This window comes from Ranitomeya variabilis, chromosome 2, assembly GCF_051348905.1.
Source record: "Ranitomeya variabilis isolate aRanVar5 chromosome 2, aRanVar5.hap1, whole genome shotgun sequence".
Classification (NCBI taxonomy): Eukaryota; Metazoa; Chordata; class Amphibia; order Anura; family Dendrobatidae; genus Ranitomeya; species Ranitomeya variabilis.
The window spans coordinates 387,951,841-387,970,282 of NC_135233.1; the positions used below are offsets into that span (position 1 = coordinate 387,951,841).

Genomic DNA, 18,442 nt, shown 5'->3' on the forward strand with positions numbered 1-18,442 from the left:
TAGGCAGGAGATACTGACAAGTCCCGCCCTGTCTCAGACAGGCCGGATCGGATGCAATTAACCCCGCCCACCCTGAGCTGATCCAATCACATAACGAGTCATCTGTAAATATTTTAGCCACGCCCAGAGCTCAGCGAACGAATAAACCACGCCTCTTAAAAGAAGCCTGCATAACTGACATTTAGCTGAGCCAATACCATTACTCAGAGGAACGTAGCAGCCAATCACGGATTAGTATTTAGCTCTCTAAGAGCCAATAAGCACATAGTTGCCTAGGCTGCCGTTATAAATGCCCCCTACTAGCCACACCCTAATGCGTTGCCACGTCAAAGTAGAGCTTTTAACGTCATCAGTGGGCGTAACCCAGGGAGGAGCTGACAGTGTTGTTTAGGAGGTGGGCGGAGACAAACTCCTGAAGGAACAGACAGTGTTTCTTTATGTCCGTGTCGTGGAGAACAATAAAGTTTAGAATAAGTGACGTCATAGGGGCGGGAACATAGGAAAACACGTGGGTTTGATGTAAATGCAGTGATACATTGTATCCAGCGGCGGAAACTGCGGTGATGGCGGCTCCTCCCTCATAGAGCCGGCACCTCGCGGCCGCACGGTGCTCCGCCTGCTCTCCGGTCACGTTTCCATCAGGGATTTCGGGCTTTCTAACGGTAAGAAAAAGGGGAAACCTGAAGCCGTAATTATAGGTCAATGTGAGCCGAGGTCATAGATGCGCGAGGCGAGGGGGCCTCTAAAATGTGCTGCGTCCCGGCACCCGGCAGAGGTTAGGGCCCCACTGACCCATAGGGGCTGTGTAACAGTCATGTGACCCGTTACTATGGAGTCTGATAACCTGTGTAGCAATATCTCCATAGCAACCGGACTGTCAGACCGAGCTCATAACTCCCATCATCCAAGACCAGACCAAGCGCCCATAACCCCCATCATCCATACAGAGCTGTGCGCCGATAACCCCCATCATCGAGACGGGGCCGAGCGCCCATAACCCCCATCATCCAGACGGGGCCGAGCGCCCATAACCCCCATCATCCAGACGGGGCCGAGCGCCCATAACCCCCATCATCCAGACGGGGCCGAGCGCCCATAACCCCCATCATCCAGACGGGGCCGAGCGCCCATAACCCCCATCATCCAGACGGGGCCGAGCGCCCATAACCCCCATCATCCAGACGGGGCCGAGCGCCCATAACCCCCATCATCCAGACGGGGCCGAGCGCCCATAACCCCCATCATCCAGACGGGGCCGAGCGCCCATAACCCCAATCATCCAGACGGGGCCGAGCGCCCATAACCCCCATAATCCAGACGGGGCCGAGCGCCCATAACCCCCATCATCCAGACGGGGCCGAGCGCCCATAACCCCCATAATCCAGACGGGGCCGAGCGCCCATAACCCCCATCATCCAGACGGGGCCGAGCGCCCATAACCCCCATCATCCAGACGGGGCCGAGCGCCCATAACCCCCATCATCCAGACGGGGCCGAGCGCCCATAACCCCCATCATCCAGACGGGGCCGAGCGCCCATAACCCCCATCATCCAGACGGGGCCGAGCGCCCATAACCCCCATCATCCAGACGGGGCCGAGCGCCCATAACCCCCATCATCCAGACGGGGCCGAGCGCCCATAACCCCCATCATCCAGACGGGGCCGAGCGCCCATAACCCCCATCATCCAGACGGGGCCGAGCGCCCATAACCCCCATCATCCAGACGGGGCCGAGCGCCCATAACCCCCATCATCCAGACGGGGCCGAGCGCCCATAACCCCCATCATCCAGACGGGGCCGAGCGCCCATAACCCCCATCATCCAGACGGGGCCGAGCGCCCATAACCCCCATCATCCAGACGGGGCCGAGCGCCCATAACCCCCATCATCCAGACGGGGCCGAGCGCCCATAACCCCCATCATCCAGACGGGGCCGAGCGCCCATAACCCCCATCATCCAGACGGGGCCGAGCGCCCATAACCCCCATCATCCAGACGGGGCCGAGCGCCCATAACCCCCATCATCCAGACGGGGCCGAGCGCCCATAACCCCCATCATCCAGACGGGGCCGAGCGCCCATAACCCCCATCATCCAGACGGGGCCGAGCGCCCATAACCCCCATCATCCAGACGGGGCCGAGCGCCCATAACCCCCATCATCCAGACGAGGCCGAGCGCCCATAACCCCCATCATCCAGACGGGGCCGAGCGCCCATAACCCCCATCATCCAGACGGGGCCGAGCGCCCATAACCCCCATCATCCAGACGGGGCCGAGCGCCCATAACCCCCATCATCCAGACGGGGCCGAGCGCCCATAACCCCCATCATCCAGACGGGGCCGAGCGCCCATAACCCCCATCATCCAGACGGGGCCGAGCGCCCATAACCCCCATCATCCAGACGGGGCCGAGCGCCCATAACCCCCATCATCCAGACGGGGCCGAGCGCCCATAACCCCCATCATCCAGACGGGGCCGAGCGCCCATAACCCCCATCATCCAGACGGGGCCGAGCGCCCATAACCCCCATCATCCAGACGGGGCCGAGCGCCCATAACCCCCATCATCCAGACGGGGCCGAGGTCCCATAACCCCCACCATCCAGACGGGGCCGAGCGCCCATAACCCCTATCATTCATACAGAGCTGTGCGCCGATAACCCTCATCATCCAGACGGGGCCGAGCGCCCATAACCCCCACCATCCAGACGGGGCCGAGCGCCCATAACCCCCACCATCCAGGCGGGGCCGAGGTCCCATAACCCCCACCATCCAGGCGGGGCCGAGGTCCCATAACCCCCACCATCCAGACGGGGCCGAGGTCCCATAACCCCCACCATCCAGACGGGGCCGAGGTCCCATAACCCCCACCATCCAGACGGGGCCGAGGTCCCATAACCCCCACCATCCAGACGGGGCCGAGGTCCCATAACCCCCACCATCCAGACGGGGCCGAGGTCCCATAACCCCCACCATCCAGACGGGGCCGAGGTCCCATAACCCCCACCATCCAGACGGGGCCGAGGTCCCATAACCCCCACCATCCAGACGGGGCCGAGGTCCCATAACCCCCACCATCCAGACGGGGCCGAGGTCCCATAACCCCCACCATCCAGACGGGGCCGAGGTCCCATAACCCCCACCATCCAGACGGGGCCGAGGTCCCATAACCCCCACCATCCAGACGGGGCCGAGGTCCCATAACCCCCACCATCCAGACGGGGCCGAGGTCCCATAACCCCCACCATCCAGACGGGGCCGAGGTCCCATAACCCCCACCATCCAGACGGGGCCGAGGTCCCATAACCCCCACCATCCAGACGGGGCCGAGGTCCCATAACCCCCACCATCCAGACGGGGCCGAGGTCCCATAACCCCCACCATCCAGACGGGGCCGAGGTCCCATAACCCCCACCATCCAGACGGGGCCGAGGTCCCATAACCCCCACCATCCAGACGGGGCCGAGGTCCCATAACCCCCACCATCCAGACGGGGCCGAGGTCCCATAACCCCCACCATCCAGACGGGGCCGAGGTCCCATAACCCCCACCATCCAGACGGGGCCGAGGTCCCATAACCCCCACCATCCAGACGGGGCCGAGGTCCCATAACCCCCACCATCCAGACGGGGCCGAGGTCCCATAACCCCCACCATCCAGACGGGGCCGAGGTCCCATAACCCCCACCATCCAGACGGGGCCGAGGTCCCATAACCCCCACCATCCAGACGGGGCCGAGGTCCCATAACCCCCACCATCCAGACGGGGCCGAGGTCCCATAACCCCCACCATCCAGACGGGGCCGAGGTCCCATAACCCCCACCATCCAGACGGGGCCGAGGTCCCATAACCCCCACCATCCAGACGGGGCCGAGGTCCCATAACCCCCACCATCCAGACGGGGCCGAGGTCCCATAACCCCCACCATCCAGACGGGGCCGAGGTCCCATAACCCCCACCATCCAGACGGGGCCGAGGTCCCATAACCCCCACCATCCAGACGGGGCCGAGGTCCCATAACCCCCACCATCCAGACGGGGCCGAGGTCCCATAACCCCCACCATCCAGACGGGGCCGAGGTCCCATAACCCCCACCATCCAGACGGGGCCGAGGTCCCATAACCCCCACCATCCAGACGGGGCCGAGGTCCCATAACCCCCACCATCCAGACGGGGCCGAGGTCCCATAACCCCCACCATCCAGACGGGGCCGAGGTCCCATAACCCCCACCATCCAGACGGGGCCGAGGTCCCATAACCCCCACCATCCAGACGGGGCCGAGGTCCCATAACCCCCACCATCCAGACGGGGCCGAGGTCCCATAACCCCCACCATCCAGACGGGGCCGAGGTCCCATAACCCCCACCATCCAGACGGGGCCGAGGTCCCATAACCCCCACCATCCAGACGGGGCCGAGGTCCCATAACCCCCACCATCCAGACGGGGCCGAGGTCCCATAACCCCCACCATCCAGACGGGGCCGAGGTCCCATAACCCCCACCATCCAGACGGGGCCGAGGTCCCATAACCCCCACCATCCAGACGGGGCCGAGGTCCCATAACCCCCACCATCCAGACGGGGCCGAGGTCCCATAACCCCCACCATCCAGACGGGGCCGAGGTCCCATAACCCCCACCATCCAGACGGGGCCGAGGTCCCATAACCCCCACCATCCAGACGGGGCCGAGGTCCCATAACCCCCACCATCCAGACGGGGCCGAGGTCCCATAACCCCCACCATCCAGACGGGGCCGAGGTCCCATAACCCCCACCATCCAGACGGGGCCGAGGTCCCATAACCCCCACCATCCAGACGGGGCCGAGGTCCCATAACCCCCACCATCCAGACGGGGCCGAGGTCCCATAACCCCCACCATCCAGACGGGGCCGAGGTCCCATAACCCCCACCATCCAGACGGGGCCGAGGTCCCATAACCCCCACCATCCAGACGGGGCCGAGGTCCCATAACCCCCACCATCCAGACGGGGCCGAGGTCCCATAACCCCCACCATCCAGACGGGGCCGAGGTCCCATAACCCCCACCATCCAGACGGGGCCGAGGTCCCATAACCCCCACCATCCAGACGGGGCCGAGGTCCCATAACCCCCACCATCCAGACGGGGCCGAGGTCCCATAACCCCCACCATCCAGACGGGGCCGAGGTCCCATAACCCCCACCATCCAGACGGGGCCGAGGTCCCATAACCCCCACCATCCAGACGGGGCCGAGGTCCCATAACCCCCACCATCCAGACGGGGCCGAGGTCCCATAACCCCCACCATCCAGACGGGGCCGAGGTCCCATAACCCCCACCATCCAGACGGGGCCGAGGTCCCATAACCCCCACCATCCAGACGGGGCCGAGGTCCCATAACCCCCACCATCCAGACGGGGCCGAGGTCCCATAACCCCCACCATCCAGACGGGGCCGAGGTCCCATAACCCCCACCATCCAGACGGGGCCGAGGTCCCATAACCCCCACCATCCAGACGGGGCCGAGGTCCCATAACCCCCACCATCCAGACGGGGCCGAGGTCCCATAACCCCCACCATCCAGACGGGGCCGAGGTCCCATAACCCCCACCATCCAGACGGGGCCGAGGTCCCATAACCCCCACCATCCAGACGGGGCCGAGGTCCCATAACCCCCACCATCCAGACGGGGCCGAGGTCCCATAACCCCCACCATCCAGACGGGGCCGAGGTCCCATAACCCCCACCATCCAGACGGGGCCGAGGTCCCATAACCCCCACCATCCAGACGGGGCCGAGGTCCCATAACCCCCACCATCCAGACGGGGCCGAGGTCCCATAACCCCCACCATCCAGACGGGGCCGAGGTCCCATAACCCCCACCATCCAGACGGGGCCGAGGTCCCATAACCCCCACCATCCAGACGGGGCCGAGGTCCCATAACCCCCACCATCCAGACGGGGCCGAGGTCCCATAACCCCCACCATCCAGACGGGGCCGAGGTCCCATAACCCCCACCATCCAGACGGGGCCGAGGTCCCATAACCCCCACCATCCAGACGGGGCCGAGGTCCCATAACCCCCACCATCCAGACGGGGCCGAGGTCCCATAACCCCCACCATCCAGACGGGGCCGAGGTCCCATAACCCCCACCATCCAGACGGGGCCGAGGTCCCATAACCCCCACCATCCAGACGGGGCCGAGGTCCCATAACCCCCACCATCCAGACGGGGCCGAGGTCCCATAACCCCCACCATCCAGACGGGGCCGAGGTCCCATAACCCCCACCATCCAGACGGGGCCGAGGTCCCATAACCCCCACCATCCAGACGGGGCCGAGGTCCCATAACCCCCACCATCCAGACGGGGCCGAGGTCCCATAACCCCCACCATCCAGACGGGGCCGAGGTCCCATAACCCCCACCATCCAGACGGGGCCGAGGTCCCATAACCCCCACCATCCAGACGGGGCCGAGGTCCCATAACCCCCACCATCCAGACGGGGCCGAGGTCCCATAACCCCCACCATCCAGACGGGGCCGAGGTCCCATAACCCCCACCATCCAGACGGGGCCGAGGTCCCATAACCCCCACCATCCAGACGGGGCCGAGGTCCCATAACCCCCACCATCCAGACGGGGCCGAGGTCCCATAACCCCCACCATCCAGACGGGGCCGAGGTCCCATAACCCCCACCATCCAGACGGGGCCGAGGTCCCATAACCCCCACCATCCAGACGGGGCCGAGGTCCCATAACCCCCACCATCCAGACGGGGCCGAGGTCCCATAACCCCCACCATCCAGACGGGGCCGAGGTCCCATAACCCCCACCATCCAGACGGGGCCGAGGTCCCATAACCCCCACCATCCAGACGGGGCCGAGGTCCCATAACCCCCACCATCCAGACGGGGCCGAGGTCCCATAACCCCCACCATCCAGACGGGGCCGAGGTCCCATAACCCCCACCATCCAGACGGGGCCGAGGTCCCATAACCCCCACCATCCAGACGGGGCCGAGGTCCCATAACCCCCACCATCCAGACGGGGCCGAGGTCCCATAACCCCCACCATCCAGACGGGGCCGAGGTCCCATAACCCCCACCATCCAGACGGGGCCGAGGTCCCATAACCCCCACCATCCAGACGGGGCCGAGGTCCCATAACCCCCACCATCCAGACGGGGCCGAGGTCCCATAACCCCCACCATCCAGACGGGGCCGAGGTCCCATAACCCCCACCATCCAGACGGGGCCGAGGTCCCATAACCCCCACCATCCAGACGGGGCCGAGGTCCCATAACCCCCACCATCCAGACGGGGCCGAGGTCCCATAACCCCCACCATCCAGACGGGGCCGAGGTCCCATAACCCCCACCATCCAGACGGGGCCGAGGTCCCATAACCCCCACCATCCAGACGGGGCCGAGGTCCCATAACCCCCACCATCCAGACGGGGCCGAGGTCCCATAACCCCCACCATCCAGACGGGGCCGAGGTCCCATAACCCCCACCATCCAGACGGGGCCGAGGTCCCATAACCCCCACCATCCAGACGGGGCCGAGGTCCCATAACCCCCACCATCCAGACGGGGCCGAGGTCCCATAACCCCCACCATCCAGACGGGGCCGAGGTCCCATAACCCCCACCATCCAGACGGGGCCGAGGTCCCATAACCCCCACCATCCAGACGGGGCCGAGGTCCCATAACCCCCACCATCCAGACGGGGCCGAGGTCCCATAACCCCCACCATCCAGACGGGGCCGAGGTCCCATAACCCCCACCATCCAGACGGGGCCGAGGTCCCATAACCCCCACCATCCAGACGGGGCCGAGGTCCCATAACCCCCACCATCCAGACGGGGCCGAGGTCCCATAACCCCCACCATCCAGACGGGGCCGAGGTCCCATAACCCCCACCATCCAGACGGGGCCGAGGTCCCATAACCCCCACCATCCAGACGGGGCCGAGGTCCCATAACCCCCACCATCCAGACGGGGCCGAGGTCCCATAACCCCCACCATCCAGACGGGGCCGAGGTCCCATAACCCCCACCATCCAGACGGGGCCGAGGTCCCATAACCCCCACCATCCAGACGGGGCCGAGGTCCCATAACCCCCACCATCCAGACGGGGCCGAGGTCCCATAACCCCCACCATCCAGACGGGGCCGAGGTCCCATAACCCCCACCATCCAGACGGGGCCGAGGTCCCATAACCCCCACCATCCAGACGGGGCCGAGGTCCCATAACCCCCACCATCCAGACGGGGCCGAGGTCCCATAACCCCCACCATCCAGACGGGGCCGAGGTCCCATAACCCCCACCATCCAGACGGGGCCGAGGTCCCATAACCCCCACCATCCAGACGGGGCCGAGGTCCCATAACCCCCACCATCCAGACGGGGCCGAGGTCCCATAACCCCCACCATCCAGACGGGGCCGAGGTCCCATAACCCCCACCATCCAGACGGGGCCGAGGTCCCATAACCCCCACCATCCAGACGGGGCCGAGGTCCCATAACCCCCACCATCCAGACGGGGCCGAGGTCCCATAACCCCCACCATCCAGACGGGGCCGAGGTCCCATAACCCCCACCATCCAGACGGGGCCGAGGTCCCATAACCCCCACCATCCAGACGGGGCCGAGGTCCCATAACCCCCACCATCCAGACGGGGCCGAGGTCCCATAACCCCCACCATCCAGACGGGGCCGAGGTCCCATAACCCCCACCATCCAGACGGGGCCGAGGTCCCATAACCCCCACCATCCAGACGGGGCCGAGGTCCCATAACCCCCACCATCCAGACGGGGCCGAGGTCCCATAACCCCCACCATCCAGACGGGGCCGAGGTCCCATAACCCCCACCATCCAGACGGGGCCGAGGTCCCATAACCCCCACCATCCAGACGGGGCCGAGGTCCCATAACCCCCACCATCCAGACGGGGCCGAGGTCCCATAACCCCCACCATCCAGACGGGGCCGAGGTCCCATAACCCCCACCATCCAGACGGGGCCGAGGTCCCATAACCCCCACCATCCAGACGGGGCCGAGGTCCCATAACCCCCACCATCCAGACGGGGCCGAGGTCCCATAACCCCCACCATCCAGACGGGGCCGAGGTCCCATAACCCCCACCATCCAGACGGGGCCGAGGTCCCATAACCCCCACCATCCAGACGGGGCCGAGGTCCCATAACCCCCACCATCCAGACGGGGCCGAGGTCCCATAACCCCCACCATCCAGACGGGGCCGAGGTCCCATAACCCCCACCATCCAGACGGGGCCGAGGTCCCATAACCCCCACCATCCAGACGGGGCCGAGGTCCCATAACCCCCACCATCCAGACGGGGCCGAGGTCCCATAACCCCCACCATCCAGACGGGGCCGAGGTCCCATAACCCCCACCATCCAGACGGGGCCGAGGTCCCATAACCCCCACCATCCAGACGGGGCCGAGGTCCCATAACCCCCACCATCCAGACGGGGCCGAGGTCCCATAACCCCCACCATCCAGACGGGGCCGAGGTCCCATAACCCCCACCATCCAGACGGGGCCGAGGTCCCATAACCCCCACCATCCAGACGGGGCCGAGGTCCCATAACCCCCACCATCCAGACGGGGCCGAGGTCCCATAACCCCCACCATCCAGACGGGGCCGAGGTCCCATAACCCCCACCATCCAGACGGGGCCGAGGTCCCATAACCCCCACCATCCAGACGGGGCCGAGGTCCCATAACCCCCACCATCCAGACGGGGCCGAGGTCCCATAACCCCCACCATCCAGACGGGGCCGAGGTCCCATAACCCCCACCATCCAGACGGGGCCGAGGTCCCATAACCCCCACCATCCAGACGGGGCCGAGGTCCCATAACCCCCACCATCCAGACGGGGCCGAGGTCCCATAACCCCCACCATCCAGACGGGGCCGAGGTCCCATAACCCCCACCATCCAGACGGGGCCGAGGTCCCATAACCCCCACCATCCAGACGGGGCCGAGGTCCCATAACCCCCACCATCCAGACGGGGCCGAGGTCCCATAACCCCCACCATCCAGACGGGGCCGAGGTCCCATAACCCCCACCATCCAGACGGGGCCGAGGTCCCATAACCCCCACCATCCAGACGGGGCCGAGGTCCCATAACCCCCACCATCCAGACGGGGCCGAGGTCCCATAACCCCCACCATCCAGACGGGGCCGAGGTCCCATAACCCCCACCATCCAGACGGGGCCGAGGTCCCATAACCCCCACCATCCAGACGGGGCCGAGGTCCCATAACCCCCACCATCCAGACGGGGCCGAGGTCCCATAACCCCCACCATCCAGACGGGGCCGAGGTCCCATAACCCCCACCATCCAGACGGGGCCGAGGTCCCATAACCCCCACCATCCAGACGGGGCCGAGGTCCCATAACCCCCACCATCCAGACGGGGCCGAGGTCCCATAACCCCCACCATCCAGACGGGGCCGAGGTCCCATAACCCCCACCATCCAGACGGGGCCGAGGTCCCATAACCCCCACCATCCAGACGGGGCCGAGGTCCCATAACCCCCACCATCCAGACGGGGCCGAGGTCCCATAACCCCCACCATCCAGACGGGGCCGAGGTCCCATAACCCCCACCATCCAGACGGGGCCGAGGTCCCATAACCCCCACCATCCAGACGGGGCCGAGGTCCCATAACCCCCACCATCCAGACGGGGCCGAGGTCCCATAACCCCCACCATCCAGACGGGGCCGAGGTCCCATAACCCCCACCATCCAGACGGGGCCGAGGTCCCATAACCCCCACCATCCAGACGGGGCCGAGGTCCCATAACCCCCACCATCCAGACGGGGCCGAGGTCCCATAACCCCCACCATCCAGACGGGGCCGAGGTCCCATAACCCCCACCATCCAGACGGGGCCGAGGTCCCATAACCCCCACCATCCAGACGGGGCCGAGGTCCCATAACCCCCACCATCCAGACGGGGCCGAGGTCCCATAACCCCCACCATCCAGACGGGGCCGAGGTCCCATAACCCCCACCATCCAGACGGGGCCGAGGTCCCATAACCCCCACCATCCAGACGGGGCCGAGGTCCCATAACCCCCACCATCCAGACGGGGCCGAGGTCCCATAACCCCCACCATCCAGACGGGGCCGAGGTCCCATAACCCCCACCATCCAGACGGGGCCGAGGTCCCATAACCCCCACCATCCAGACGGGGCCGAGGTCCCATAACCCCCACCATCCAGACGGGGCCGAGGTCCCATAACCCCCACCATCCAGACGGGGCCGAGGTCCCATAACCCCCACCATCCAGACGGGGCCGAGGTCCCATAACCCCCACCATCCAGACGGGGCCGAGGTCCCATAACCCCCACCATCCAGACGGGGCCGAGGTCCCATAACCCCCACCATCCAGACGGGGCCGAGGTCCCATAACCCCCACCATCCAGACGGGGCCGAGGTCCCATAACCCCCACCATCCAGACGGGGCCGAGGTCCCATAACCCCCACCATCCAGACGGGGCCGAGGTCCCATAACCCCCACCATCCAGACGGGGCCGAGGTCCCATAACCCCCACCATCCAGACGGGGCCGAGGTCCCATAACCCCCACCATCCAGACGGGGCCGAGGTCCCATAACCCCCACCATCCAGACGGGGCCGAGGTCCCATAACCCCCACCATCCAGACGGGGCCGAGGTCCCATAACCCCCACCATCCAGACGGGGCCGAGGTCCCATAACCCCCACCATCCAGACGGGGCCGAGGTCCCATAACCCCCACCATCCAGACGGGGCCGAGGTCCCATAACCCCCACCATCCAGACGGGGCCGAGGTCCCATAACCCCCACCATCCAGACGGGGCCGAGGTCCCATAACCCCCACCATCCAGACGGGGCCGAGGTCCCATAACCCCCACCATCCAGACGGGGCCGAGGTCCCATAACCCCCACCATCCAGACGGGGCCGAGGTCCCATAACCCCCACCATCCAGACGGGGCCGAGGTCCCATAACCCCCACCATCCAGACGGGGCCGAGGTCCCATAACCCCCACCATCCAGACGGGGCCGAGGTCCCATAACCCCCACCATCCAGACGGGGCCGAGGTCCCATAACCCCCACCATCCAGACGGGGCCGAGGTCCCATAACCCCCACCATCCAGACGGGGCCGAGGTCCCATAACCCCCACCATCCAGACGGGGCCGAGGTCCCATAACCCCCACCATCCAGACGGGGCCGAGGTCCCATAACCCCCACCATCCAGACGGGGCCGAGGTCCCATAACCCCCACCATCCAGACGGGGCCGAGGTCCCATAACCCCCACCATCCAGACGGGGCCGAGGTCCCATAACCCCCACCATCCAGACGGGGCCGAGGTCCCATAACCCCCACCATCCAGACGGGGCCGAGGTCCCATAACCCCCACCATCCAGACGGGGCCGAGGTCCCATAACCCCCACCATCCAGACGGGGCCGAGGTCCCATAACCCCCACCATCCAGACGGGGCCGAGGTCCCATAACCCCCACCATCCAGACGGGGCCGAGGTCCCATAACCCCCACCATCCAGACGGGGCCGAGGTCCCATAACCCCCACCATCCAGACGGGGCCGAGGTCCCATAACCCCCACCATCCAGACGGGGCCGAGGTCCCATAACCCCCACCATCCAGACGGGGCCGAGGTCCCATAACCCCCACCATCCAGACGGGGCCGAGGTCCCATAACCCCCACCATCCAGACGGGGCCGAGGTCCCATAACCCCCACCATCCAGACGGGGCCGAGGTCCCATAACCCCCACCATCCAGACGGGGCCGAGGTCCCATAACCCCCACCATCCAGACGGGGCCGAGGTCCCATAACCCCCACCATCCAGACGGGGCCGAGGTCCCATAACCCCCACCATCCAGACGGGGCCGAGGTCCCATAACCCCCACCATCCAGACGGGGCCGAGGTCCCATAACCCCCACCATCCAGACGGGGCCGAGGTCCCATAACCCCCACCATCCAGACGGGGCCGAGGTCCCATAACCCCCACCATCCAGACGGGGCCGAGGTCCCATAACCCCCACCATCCAGACGGGGCCGAGGTCCCATAACCCCCACCATCCAGACGGGGCCGAGGTCCCATAACCCCCACCATCCAGACGGGGCCGAGGTCCCATAACCCCCACCATCCAGACGGGGCCGAGGTCCCATAACCCCCACCATCCAGACGGGGCCGAGGTCCCATAACCCCCACCATCCAGACGGGGCCGAGGTCCCATAACCCCCACCATCCAGACGGGGCCGAGGTCCCATAACCCCCACCATCCAGACGGGGCCGAGGTCCCATAACCCCCACCATCCAGACGGGGCCGAGGTCCCATAACCCCCACCATCCAGACGGGGCCGAGGTCCCATAACCCCCACCATCCAGACGGGGCCGAGGTCCCATAACCCCCACCATCCAGACGGGGCCGAGGTCCCATAACCCCCACCATCCAGACGGGGCCGAGGTCCCATAACCCCCACCATCCAGACGGGGCCGAGGTCCCATAACCCCCACCATCCAGACGGGGCCGAGGTCCCATAACCCCCACCATCCAGACGGGGCCGAGGTCCCATAACCCCCACCATCCAGACGGGGCCGAGGTCCCATAACCCCCACCATCCAGACGGGGCCGAGGTCCCATAACCCCCACCATCCAGACGGGGCCGAGGTCCCATAACCCCCACCATCCAGACGGGGCCGAGGTCCCATAACCCCCACCATCCAGACGGGGCCGAGGTCCCATAACACCCACCATCCAGACGGGGCCGAGGTCCCATAACCCCCACCATCCAGACGGGGCCGAGGTCCCATAACACCCACCATCCAGACGGGGCCGAGGTCCCATAACACCCACCATCCAGACGGGGCCGAGGTCCCATAACACCCACCATCCAGACGGGGCCGAGGTCCCATAACACCCACCATCCAGACGGGGCCGAGGTCCCATAACACCCACCATCCAGACGGGGCCGAGGTCCCATAACACCCACCATCCAGACGGGGCCGAGGTCCCATAACACCCACCATCCAGACGGGGCCGAGGTCCCATAACACCCACCATCCAGACGGGGCCGAGGTCCCATAACCCCCACCATCCCTGGTGTAGTAATGTGTTGTCTTCTCCCGCAGGCTGGGCAGGGACGTGTGATGGCCGCAGGATGCGCTGCCCGCTCTGCCACGTCCTGGTGGCGCTGACCCTGCTCTGTAATGTGCTGCTGCTGTACTACACCTGGCACCTCCACGTTCGGCCGGCAGGACGCCCTCCATCCTCGTTGTCCGCTGGGGTCACCGTCATTGTGCGGGAGTTCCGCCCCTTTGAGCATGGCCTGGCGGAGTTACACCGCAGCTTCCTGCGCTCCCACCCTTCTCTCCATATCCTGGTGGCTTCAGAGACGGCTCCGTACCCCCCGGTACCTGGGGTAACCCTGCTGCGGCTTCACCCGTCCCCGGAGCAGCCCGGCTCGGCCTCCCGCCTAGAGTCCCATGTTCACACTCGTCTGGTGGCGCTGGTTCCGGATGGATGTGCTCTGGACCCTCCTGATCTCCTGGAGCGGATGGCTCGAGGACTGCGCGATGCTCCCCCCGGAGTCCGGCTCGTGGCGGCCGGAGCTGGCGCTGCCCTGCACTGTCTGCACCTGAACGTGTCTCAGCGCGAGTGGACAGCACAGTACCGAGCGGCCGGCACCGGAGAGTCCTGCGGAGCCGTGTCTGGCGCTGCCGTCCTGCTGATGCGCTCCCGTGACTTGTTTGACCTGCCTTTCCCTCTCTCCCGCCCTCTACAGGCGGCCATATTTATCCAGGCAGCTCTTCGGGGGTGGAAGGTTAAGGTGATGGCTGACGCTGTGTTTCCTCGCACTTCGTTTCCAGCAACAGACCATGGTCGCTGGAAGGCCGAGCAGGCGGAGCGAGCGGAGGAGGCAGCAACAATGCGAGCGCTGAACATTAGACGGGTCCGCGGTCTGGACGGAGGGGATCGCTGGTTCGGATGCAGTAAGGAGACCCCGCGCTGCTTTGGGACTGTGGTTGGAGAAACCCCGGATTACCTGTATGAGGGGCGCTGGACACCCCCCTGCTGCCTCCGTGCGCTGAGGGTCACTGCCCTCCATGTTATCAAGGTCCTGGAAGCAAACAATATACGGTACTGGCTCGAAGGTGGAAGCTTGCTGGGGGCGGCCCGGCACGGGGACATCATACCTTGGGACTTTGATGTGGATCTGGGCATCTACCTGGAAGATGTCACACTGTGTCCAGAGCTTCGGGGGGCTCAGGGGGGGTCTCTCATAGATGAGGAGGGCTTTGTGTGGGAGCGGGCCGTGGAGGGCGACTTCTTCAGGGTGCAGTACAGTCAGAGCAACCACTTACATGTGGATCTGTGGCCTTTCTATCCCCGGGATGGGTTAATGACCCGGGACTCGTGGACCGGTCACCCGCAGGACATTGAGTTTCCAGAGCGCTTCCTCCGGCCCCTCCAGACGTTGCCTTTTGCTGGTGCTTTAGTTCAGGCTCCAAATCACCATGTGGAGCTGCTGAAGATGAAGTTTGGGGAGAGAGCAATAGAGGTTCCTCAGTATCCAAACCCAGCCGTACTGAGAATAGAGGGGCAGTGAGGCCGGAACCAGGCGGTCATCGGGGGCGAGGGGTGGAGGAGGCGAGAGCCAGGTGGTCATCGCGGCGAGGGGTGCAGGACGTCGGAGCCAGGCGGTCAGTGGTGGTGAGAGGTGCAGGAGGCTGGAGCCAGTCGGTCAGCGGGGGCGAGGGGTGCAGGAGGCCAGAGCCAGGCGGTCAGCGGGGGCGAGGGGTGCAGGAGGCCAGAGCCAGGCGGTCAGCGGGGGCGAGGGGTGCAGGAGCCAGGCGGTCAGCGGGGGCGAGGGGTGCAGGAGCCAGTCGGTCAGCGGGGGCGAGGGGTGCAGGAGGCTGGAGCCAGTCGGTCAGCGGGGGCGAGGGGTGCAGGAGGCTGGAGCCAGGCGGTCAGTGGGGGCGAGGGGTGCAGGACGTCGGAGCCGGTCGGTCAGCGGGGGCGAGGGGTGCAGGACGTCGGAGCTGGTCGGGCAGCGGGGGCGAGGGGTGCAGGATGTCGGAGCCAGTCGGTCAGCGGGGGCGAGAGGTGCAGGAGGCTGGAGCCAGTTGGTCAGGGGGGGTGAGGGGTGCCGCAGGCCGGAGCCGGGCGGTCAGCGGGGGTGCAGGAGGCCGGAGCCAGGCGGGGTGCGGGAGGCCAGAGCCGGGCGGTCAGCGGGGGCGAGGGGTGCAGCAGGCCGGAGCCAGGCGGTCAGCGGGGGTGCGGGAGGCCGGAGCCGGGCGGTCAGCGGGGGTGCAGGAGGCCGGAGCCAGGTGGGGTGCGGGAGGCCGGAGCCAGGTGGGGTGCGGGAGGCCGGAGCCGGGCGGTCAGCGGGGGCGAGGGGTGCAGGAGGCCGGAGCCGGGCGGTCAGCGGGGGCGAGGGGTGCAGGAGGCCGGAGCCGGACGGTCAGCGGGGGCGAGGGGTGCAGGAGGCCGGAGCCGGACGGTCAGCGGGGGCGAGGGGTGCAGGAGGCCGGAGCCGGACGGTCAGCGGGGGCGAGGAGTGCAGGAGGCCGGAGCCGGGCGGTCAGCTGGGGCGAGGGGTGCAGGAGGCCGGAGCCAGGCGGTCAGCTGGGGTGAGGGGTGCAGGAGGCCGGAGCCAGGCGGTCAGCGGGGGCGAGGGATGCAGGAGGCCGGAGCCAGGCGGTCAGCGGGGGCGAGGGGTGCAGGGCCCACAACATGAAGAGCACCCGCTACATCTGACTCAAAATGATCATCTCGCTGTTGCCTACATGCAATGTCCAAGTACCTTCTATGTCCAGTGTGGGTGTAAGGAACAAGCGCAGCTGCTGACTCCACTATCTGGCTCAAACAGCAGTAACAGAAGTTGGCTCCGATCATAGCTGTCAAACTTTGACAGCAGCATTTAAATGGTTACAGTCTGAGCGTGCTCATCCCCCTTCTGTACACGAGATCGCTGCGTGCCGATGAGTTAAGACAGTTATGTTCCTGCTGAAGGTCCCCAATGTTGCCATCTTTGTATGCCCACGAAGTTCCCATTCCCCCCCAAAAAAAACCTCTCACCGGCCACTTTATTAGGTACACCATGCTAGTAACGGGTTGGACCCCCTTTTGCCTTCAGAACTGCCTCAATTCTTCGTGGCATAGATTCAACAAGGTGCTGGAAGCATTCCTCAGAGATTTTGGTCCATATTGACATGATGGCATCACACAGTTGCCGCAGATTTGTCGGCTGCACATCCCAATGATGCTCCATACAAGGCAGGATGGATCCATGCTTTCATGTTGTTTACGCCAAATTCTGACCCTACCATCCGAATGTCGCAGCAGAAATCGAAACTCATCAGACCAAGCAACGTTTTTCCAATCTTCTACTGTCCAATTTCGATGAGCTTGTACAAATTGTAGCCTCAGTTTCCTGTTCTTAGCTGAAAGGAGTGGTACCCGGTGTGGTCTTCTGCTGCTGTAGCCCATCTGCCTCAAAGTTCGACGCACTGTGCGTTCAGAGATGCTCTTAGGCCTACCTTGGTTGTAACGGGTGGCGATTTGAGTCACTGTTGCCTTTCTATCAGCTCGAACCAGTCTGCCCATTCTCCTCTGACCTCTGGCATTTCCGCCCACAGAACTGCCGCTCACTGGATTTTTTTTCTTTTTCGGACCATTCTCTGTAAACCCTAGAGATGGTTGTGCGTGAAAATCCCAGTAGATCAGCAGTTTCTGAAATACTCAGACCAGCCCTTCTGGCACCAACAACCATGCCACGTTCAAAGGCACTCAAATCACCTTTCTTCCCCATACTGATGCTCGGTTTGAACTGCAGGAGATTGTCTTGACCATGTCTACATGCCTAAATGCACTGAGTTGCCGCCATGTGATTGGCTGATTAGAAATTAAGTGTTAACAAGAAGTTGGACAGGTGTACCTAATAAAGTGGCCGGTGAGTGTGTATATATATATATATATATATAATTTAAAAAAACAATTGAATCCCCCCCCCCCCCCCCGCCTGCTGTTGCCAATCTAAAAACACAACATATATTTCCTGTTACCACTTCTGTAAAGTCCGATCCATGAAGATATAAAATTAACCCATGTGGGAAATGTCAAAGGAATAAATAAACCCACATGGAGCGGCAGAACTGGCGAGTTTATTTGCCTGCCCCCTAAAAGTGATAACGTTTCTAATTAGAACACATCTTTTATTATTGGTCAGCGTTTGGAGAGTTGTCGGTCTGTGATGTTCCCCACTACCGTGTGTGTCACACCGAGCTGAAGGTGCATCAGAAAGTGACAGTCACAATGTAGATCGCGACACTGACCGAAAAATGAGTGACTGCTCTCAGAGAAGTTGGACAGAAGCTATTTTTTTTCCTAACAAATTTAAGATTTC

The 18,442-nt window shown here is 64.8% G+C and overlaps 1 protein-coding gene across 1 annotated transcript; it reads left to right on the top strand.

The window, feature by feature from the left end:
* The first annotated feature begins 389 nt into the window (after nt 1-389).
* Nucleotides 390-15,873, top strand: FKRP (fukutin related protein). Its single transcript, XM_077286425.1, has 2 exons — nt 390-662; nt 14,166-15,873. Exon 2 carries the CDS (start codon nt 14,195-14,197, stop codon nt 15,641-15,643), a length of 1,449 nt encoding a protein of 482 aa, XP_077142540.1. The 5' UTR covers nt 390-662; nt 14,166-14,194; the 3' UTR covers nt 15,644-15,873.
* Nucleotides 15,874-18,442: the final 2,569 nt, after the last annotated feature.